The sequence below is a fragment of the Microplitis demolitor genome, chromosome 8 (genome assembly GCF_026212275.2).
Source record: "Microplitis demolitor isolate Queensland-Clemson2020A chromosome 8, iyMicDemo2.1a, whole genome shotgun sequence".
Taxonomy (NCBI): domain Eukaryota; kingdom Metazoa; phylum Arthropoda; class Insecta; order Hymenoptera; family Braconidae; genus Microplitis; species Microplitis demolitor.
Genome location: NC_068552.1, coordinates 15,499,209 through 15,507,027, shown reverse-complemented (window position 1 = coordinate 15,507,027; position 7,819 = coordinate 15,499,209). Strand labels below are relative to the sequence as shown.

The 7,819-nt window shown below is 29.9% G+C and overlaps 1 protein-coding gene across 5 annotated transcripts; it reads left to right on the top strand.

Moving 5' to 3' along the window:
- The first annotated feature begins 482 nt into the window (after positions 1 to 482).
- On the top strand, positions 483 to 7,569 carry LOC103573132 (bromodomain-containing protein 7). 5 transcript variants are annotated; one of them, XM_008552052.2, is made up of 4 exons: positions 483 to 675; positions 2,480 to 2,609; positions 3,998 to 5,680; positions 6,345 to 7,569. In XM_008552052.2, exons 3-4 carry the CDS (start codon positions 4,105 to 4,107, stop codon positions 7,031 to 7,033), a joined length of 2,265 nt encoding a protein of 754 aa, XP_008550274.1. In that variant the 5' UTR covers positions 483 to 675; positions 2,480 to 2,609; positions 3,998 to 4,104; the 3' UTR covers positions 7,034 to 7,569. The 5 variants fall into 5 exon arrangements, with proteins under 5 accessions (XP_008550274.1, XP_008550275.1, XP_008550273.1 ...); XM_008552053.2 differs by having other exon boundaries at positions 2,465 to 2,609; XM_053741051.1 differs by lacking the exon at positions 483 to 675 and adding an exon at positions 728 to 871.
- Positions 7,570 to 7,819: the final 250 nt, after the last annotated feature.

The following is a 7,819-nucleotide window of genomic DNA, read 5'->3' as shown; positions in this document are numbered from 1 at the left end:
AATTAGTGATACTTGTGATTAATTTAAGTGTGATGTGAGTGATAAGTTTTAAATCAAAGTTCCAGAGCCGCTGGTTCTCTTTGCTGGTATTTATATCTAATTATCTACTATGTACTTGTAAAATTTAAAATCTGCTTTTGTAAAAAAAAAAAAAATTTCTGTTTCAGGAAATATGTGATAAGAAATTTTGGCTGCGTGGTGAGTAATGTAATTTTCATTTTGAAAAAATTATTTATTTTATTTTCCGTTGTCGTTGAAAAATAAATTGATACATGTTATTATTTTTTATCATTTTTATGAAAGAAAAATTTATTATATTTTTGAAATTCAAAACGGTTTCCGTTTGAAAAAGGGAGAGGGTAGAACAAAGACCGTGGCGCCATCTTGCGTTTAGAAATTGCAACTCGATCGATTTGAAGTATTCTCGATTGTAAGAGTGGAGCGAGCGAGTAATCGATTATCGTTATAATTAAATGGCCGCCAAATCGTTGTAAGCATCCATTATTCTTAGCGTACAAACGTTAAAAATAATCGCGTCGTAAAATAAAAAAAAAAATAACAATACTTGTAATTTATTTTAAACGTGTCATATTTCAAAATCTGTCAAACTGTGGCCTCAACTGCAAACTATGGGACCCAAGAAACACAAAAAACACAAACGTGAACGTCATGAAGGTAAGATGTGTACACATATTTAGACTCTTTTATTTTATTTTGGAGTTTCTCCACACCGGGTTGTATTTTTTTTATTTTATTTTTTTTTATTTCACTCTTTAAACCCTTCCCCAGTGATTTACCACAAAGAAACGAAAATACTAAAGTACAATTCTCCGATCATTTATCTCAGTGCATTTTTCATCGATATTCATTGGTAACAAACTCTTTTTCATTATTATTTTATAAATAATTGATTTATTTATTTATTTATTAAGTATGGATTTTTGAATTTTGAATCTTACGCATGATCATGAACTGTTTTATTTTATTTTATAAATGCGCAAAATTATCGGAGTTTTCAATTGAAATCATTTCTATCATTTTTTTTTTTCAAGTACCAAATTTAATTTTTTTTTCAATAAATTCTACTTATCTATAAAATTAAAAAAAACAAAAGTTTATTTCCTGTCATTTTTGTCATACGTTAAGTCATTTATTATTTGTATTGTAATATACGTATAGTATTGATTTTTTTCTACTGTACAAAAAATTTTGTAAATATACTTAATTAGTTGATCTTTATACGAAGGATTAAATAAAATAAATGATGGTGCCTACACTGAGTGAAAAAAAAAAGTTTTTATCAAAAAAACAACACTGATTAAATTATTTGTTTTGCTAACATTAAATTGAAGATATTTTTGTCAAACAATTGTTCATTTTTGAAAAACGTTACCACAAATTTCTTTCATTAGTTACAAGTTAAAATATTATGTTTTTTTTTTTTTTTTTTTTAAATAAAATTGTTTGTTTAATTAAAATATCGCATTAATTTCAAAAATTATTTTGAATAAATTAGTTTGTCAAAAGAGTGTACATTGCCGTGTAAAAAAATCGTTGAAAGAAAAGCTGAAGAAGTGGACTATTCTAAACTTCAAAACTTGACACTGACGAACCTTTTTTAAATTTTTGAAAATACAAAAAAAAACGTTTTTTTGCTATAAGTGTAAGTATAGCAGACATCAGACAAATTTAAAATGATTAATAAATAGAGTAAATAATTAATAAAATAAAATTTTAAAAAATGCGCATTTAAAAAATTTTATAGTTAATAAGTTTATTTTTTATAAATATTATTTATAATTTTAAATTTGTCTAATGTTTGCTACATTTACACTCGTTTTTTACTCTCGTTTTTGACTCATTTGTAAATTTTTTTTGATGCTCCATTAAAACTGATGAGTGTAAATATAGCAGACACAAGACAATTTTTAAATTACACATAAAAAAAATTAAAGAATGAAACTGATAAAATAAAAAAAGTCCATGTACTGATTTTATAATTTTGTAAAAAACCATTTTTTAAATTTTTTGTTAAAACAATTTCATTTTATTTTTTTAAAATTGTCAGATGTCCGCCAACTTTACTGTTATTTAAAACTGTTGGATTTCGTAATTATTCTCAGTGCAAAATACATCTTGAAAGAAATTGATTTTGAACTATTTCTGAATGTTTTTTTTATTTTAGCATATCTTAATAATATCAAGATATTTACTGATTTTCCTCTTGAATTTTAAAAAGTTTAAAAAAAGTTCGTGATTGTGTCACATTTCGAAACTTACAATAGTCAACACTTTTTCAACAATTTTTTTTACATGGTTTGTAACAGTTATTTTTTTGCTCAGTGTAAAAATAAAAAAAAAGTATTTTTTTTATAAACAAGGGTAATATTTATTAATACATAGATTTATAATATAATAAACAATAATCCATCATTATTTTAATATGAATCCTTCTTACTCATAGTTTAATGGTGTACAGGAATAATGACTACGTTTTCATCATGGACAAACTGAGAGTGAGATTGGAGTAGAAGTAATAAAGTGGATTATTGGGAGGTAATAGAGAAAATACGAAGGTTCCATAGCAAGAACTGAATTCCTGAACCGAAGTAAGTTAGGGGTAACTGCCGACTAGTTGCACGAGAGAAAAGCTAGAAAAACTTTTATTTCGGGAGTTACTTTTTAAATCCCCAAATCCCTTTTCTATTATTATAAATACATACATAATAAATATATATAAATATTATTTGTATTATTTGTACCGATTGAAGTGCGATCCAATCGAAACTCGAGTCATTCGATCCACAATTAAAATTTAAATAATTTTTTTTTAATTACAAAGTGGATGCACTTCAATCAACTGGCTGTTGTCAATTGTGGCGATTACAAGCCACTAAATGCTTTGCTTATCGACCCTTTAATAATGTATTTTCAATTTGTATAATCTGTATTATTATTATTTTTAATTTTGATAATAATTGTTATTATTTATAAATTGAAAATACTGTAAGACAAGTGGATTCCTCGTGTAATGAGTTAATCTACATCCAACCTCGCTTCCAGTTCGTTTTATTAAGTGAAAACCAAGTCACTACTACTGTATTTAATAATGATCAAAAGCCAGCTTCTAATTCATTTCTTTTTTTATTATTTTATTCTTTAAAACCCATTTCTTTTTTTTTTCTTTACTTTTACAGTGGACACTTTTTCTTAAACTAATGAAAGAATAATATTGTTTTTAAAAATTAAAATCATTCATTAGTTTAGTTCACTTTAGCTTTTAATTTAAAATGTATCTGAAGACCGAGACGTTTTTCGCGCAACGAAAAAAAAAAATTTGAAAGTAAAAAGTTTACTGGATGACTAGATTTCTTAAATGTTTCTCGTATGAATACTGTTATGTCAACCGAAAATCTTAAGCCAACCCCGACTCCAGAACTGTCTCTTAAGCAGTAAAATTACATAAATTTTTTAAATTTTCGTATCACGAAAAACGTTTCTATCTTCAGGTACCTAACGTCCCTTTTCTGGGAAAATCTCGTAACTGCAAAATCATAATTTGTTCACAAATCGGTCAAAATGTCTATTCTGTTACACGTGTGTTAAAGGAAATATTAAAATTCAAAAGTCTCTCGAACATTCTGTTATAACTATTAAAATTCGAAGCATTTTTTACGGAATAGCAATACTAAAGATTGTTTTTCACTCATAATTTTAATTATGAAAAAAATTTAGTGACGAGGTTCACCCAGAAAGAGAACGATGATTAAAAATATTCTTTTAATAAATCTAGTTACTCTATTGCTCTTCAATGGTATTTTTTCTGCGACTGCTGATTGCATGCTGTAGTTATTTAGCTTGTAGTTTATATCATTTACACCTCACGCGAACTGTAAATAAATAATAATAGTTTTAATTAATATTATTGTTATTATAAGTAATAATGTAGATTATATGGACAGGAGTATCAATAATTAAATAAAAATTATTATTTTAGAAGGGCTGTATTCAACGCCGGATAAGCCTACATTGAAATTAATTCTAAAAGTCGGTGGTAGCAGCGGGACTCCTGAGTACGGAAGTGATTCGCCAAATTCGTCAGCGATGTTGTCTCAGCAGTACCAACAGCTGGGTATGAATTACTCGGTGACTCAAAATGAATCCGAGTATGAGAAATACTTGAGTACACACAAAAAGTTGAAGAAAAAGAAGAAGAAAAAGGATAAACGTCACAAGCATCACCACAAAGACAAGAAACGCAGAAGAGAAGAGTCAAGTCAAGAGTCTGTTGGTGATGCTGATGAAAGTTTTATGGAAGTACCAAAAAAAATACCAGCAAATCATCATTTAGCACCTCCGAAATTGACCACGAGCACGGAGCATAGAATAGGACTCAATACGAGCTCGTTGTCGCCGCATCGCGAACCACGTACTTGTGTGTTGAAAAAAATAGCCGAGCGCACTCCTCTGCAGCGACTTTTAGAACATTTATTAAGGTCGATGGAGAAGCGCGACCCGCAGCAATTCTTTGCCTGGCCAGTCACTGACAATATAGCACCTGGTTACTCATCAATAATTAAAAATCCAATGGATTTTAGTTCGATAAAACAAAAAATAGATGATAACAATTATCAAAATTTAAATGAATTTATTGATGATTTTAAATTGATGTGTGATAACGCTATGATTTATAATCATCCAGAGACAATTTATTACAAAGCGGCTAAAAAACTGTTGCACGTTGGCTTAAAAATGGTTACGCCTGAAAAATTACGACAGTTGAGGCCCGTTTTGACCTACATGCACGACATTACGCGCGATGAACTAGGATTTGAACTGGGAGTTGAGGATCCCAATAATCCAGACACTCTGGTGACTGAGGAGCAGATCGAGAAAGAGCGCGAACAGGAGGAACGCAATGAAGAGGCTGAGGAAATAAGGAAAGAAAACCAACGTAAAATGCGTCTAGCCAATCTTGGCAAGTTTGAAGCTGTCCCGGATGATCTTACCCCCGAAGAAATACTAAAACAAGCGCGTAGTGCCGCTAAAGCTGCGTCAGATAAATTAACAATGAAACGGCTCAACTCCAAGATGGGTTTCTTGAGGCAAAAGAAAGACGGCACAACAAGCTTACAAATAATTGTACACGGAGACGGTGTTATACCAGGTACGAATCAACGACCAGTATCACTTGGTCAATTAATTGGGAAGTTAAGTCACGGCACTGGTGTACTGGCGGGCTTTCGTGAAGATCGTCGCAATATGTCGAAGCCCGTAAAGTCACTTTATTACGGTGCTTTTGGTTCTTATGCACCGAGTTACGACTCTACATTTGCCAACCTCACTAAAGAAGAAACGGAATTAGTTTACCAGACTTATGGTGATGAAACAGCTGTACAGTATGCAGAATCTATACTAGATTTTGCAAAAGACTGTGACTACACACTGACAATGGTCGACGATCTACTGGACATTCTCACTGGCGGAGATCATAGAAAAACTAAAAAATTACTCGAAGAAAAACGAAGACTCAAAGAAGAGGAAAAGAAAATTCAGCACTTGTTAGAAAAACCAATGAATGATTTAGACAAAAATGGACAAGATAAAGTAAAAGTTGACTTGGACCAACTCAAAACTTTATCTGAATTAGGAATCGATGTCAACTTTTTAGATGATCTAGGTAAGTTCATTTTTTAATTTTTAATAAATTGCCTAGTTAATGAATTTGTTTAAATTTTTTCCGACCCAATTTCAAATTTAAATAAGTATCAAGTATTTTAGTTCTGCTCATTAAAATAAATTAGATAATTATTTGCTACTTGTAATAAGTAAAATTAATTAATGGCGAGCGGTGTATAAGTTAGCTTAGTTGTGGAGTGGAAATCTTGGAAAAAGAGCTTAGAGTAAGCTTCAGTTTGTAATAACTTAGATTTTTATCATTATAGTACGCAATTACGATGAAATATAGGTGTGCATGTTAAAAATAAATTGTGTTAACGATTAAAGCGATGACTAGGCGCATAAAAAATTATTTTAATATTAAAATACGGGAATCAATAACTAGCACTGCTATTAGAGTGGTCTATTAAAAGTTAATTTAACTTTTTTAAACCTGGGGTCACTTCTAAGGTTCAATACTTGAACGTAAAAAATTTTTAAGGGTCAGATATAGGTTTTAATATTTAATTTTTCCCGTAAAACTTAAAGCCACGCGATAAATTAATTTATTTTTAAAATATTTATTAAGATAAATGATTATTTGGTAGATAAAAATTATTAACTTGGCCATTTACATTATTTATTTTTTTTTTTTTATTATTTTTTAATGAGTAATTAATTTTCAGAAGAGGATGTAAAGTCATGCGAGGATCGTTCATTGCTCCAAAACCATTTAGACGAGACGTCTCAAATGTTGGGACAATTACGTCAAGCTCAACATGACAGGCTATCAGGACCACCACCTGCTCACTTGTCAAACGTACCAAAAGCACCTGAGAGTGAAGTTAATCTTGCTGAGAAGATCTCTGAAAATCTAACGGAAATAGCTAAGAAATTACCGCCATCGGCCATAGCGCCGGTTGATGGTCTGCGACGCGCCATGGGAATAGCTCCAGTTGGTGGTCCAGAGCCCATGGAAGTTGATCCGATCACTCACAATCCCACAATAGTAGCTGAGAATGATCTACTAAATCAAACAAATTCCGGGCGGTCTGCTACTGGGATAGCATCGAGAACTGGTGCCAGTGCTGCTGCCACAAATTTACTGTCAAATACTTCGCCCATTCAAACGAGTATTGTCAGTACTGATGAGCAAACAAACTCGACAATAGTTCTTGCAACACCATCACAAACTCCAATGCAAATTCAAATCGGAATGACGCACAATCAAACCGCACTGATGGCCAATAACGAGTCCACAGGCGTTCCGGATCTTGAATCCGAATTGCGTGAATTTTTGGAAAGTGATCCGACACTTGGACACTCACCATTACACGACGACAAAACTCTAGAAGATATTTTATCTGAATCTTAATATCTACCGGCGATCACGATAAATTAATTTTTTTTACCAATTAACTGATCATTTAAATATTGTATATTTTATAAAAATAATAATAATAATAATAATAATGATAATATTCTTAATTATTGATTAAAAGTTTGAATTTCTTGGAGTTTATTTATTATAAACTTTTGAGAAAAAATATTTAAGATAATTGAGACAATGTTATACAAATTATCTAAAGTTTTCTGAATAAATCGCATTATTAAAAAGAAATGAATTGAATAATTTAAATAATTAAGTAGTTGATATAAATTGTAAAATATATTTTTTTAATGGACTGAAATATGACAAACGTGTATGTAATTTGTACGAATTGCTGTGATAAATCGAGCATACTCTTGTAGTTGTTGTATTTATAATTACTATAATTATAATTATTATTATTATTATTATTATTATTATTATTATTAAATTAATTTCTAGTTCAAATGATTTTGTAATTATGTTGCCTCAATTATCTTAATTAATAACAGACACTAGCGAATAATTTGTAAAACTTGTAAGATTTATATAAAATTATAATTGATAATTAAAGAAAAACTTTTTTTAATTAAGATAGATATTTTTTCTTATTAACGAACCAAGTTATATCATAATTAATTATTTTAATTTAGATATAAGAAAAACAAATCGGTTATTTCATTTTTTTTCCTTTTGTTATACATTTTTGATGATAAAATCGATGCTTACGTCTCGAAGAACCAGCTGCGTCGCGTGCACTTGGTGCTAGAATAAATCACCGCCGTCAGATGA

What these genes read in the sequence shown, in the direction of transcription:
- LOC103573132 (XM_008552051.2), top strand. Translation starts at nt 630, where the DNA reads ATGGGACCCAAGAAACACAAAAAACACAAACGTGAACGTCATGAAG. An exon ending in CAAACGTGAACGTCATGAAG is followed by an intron (nt 676 to 3,997) that starts GTAAGATGTGTA and finishes TTATTATTTTAG; the next exon opens with AAGGGCTGTATTCAACGCCG. An exon ending in CAACTTTTTAGATGATCTAG is followed by an intron (nt 5,681 to 6,344) that starts GTAAGTTCATTT and finishes ATTAATTTTCAG; the next exon opens with AAGAGGATGTAAAGTCATGC.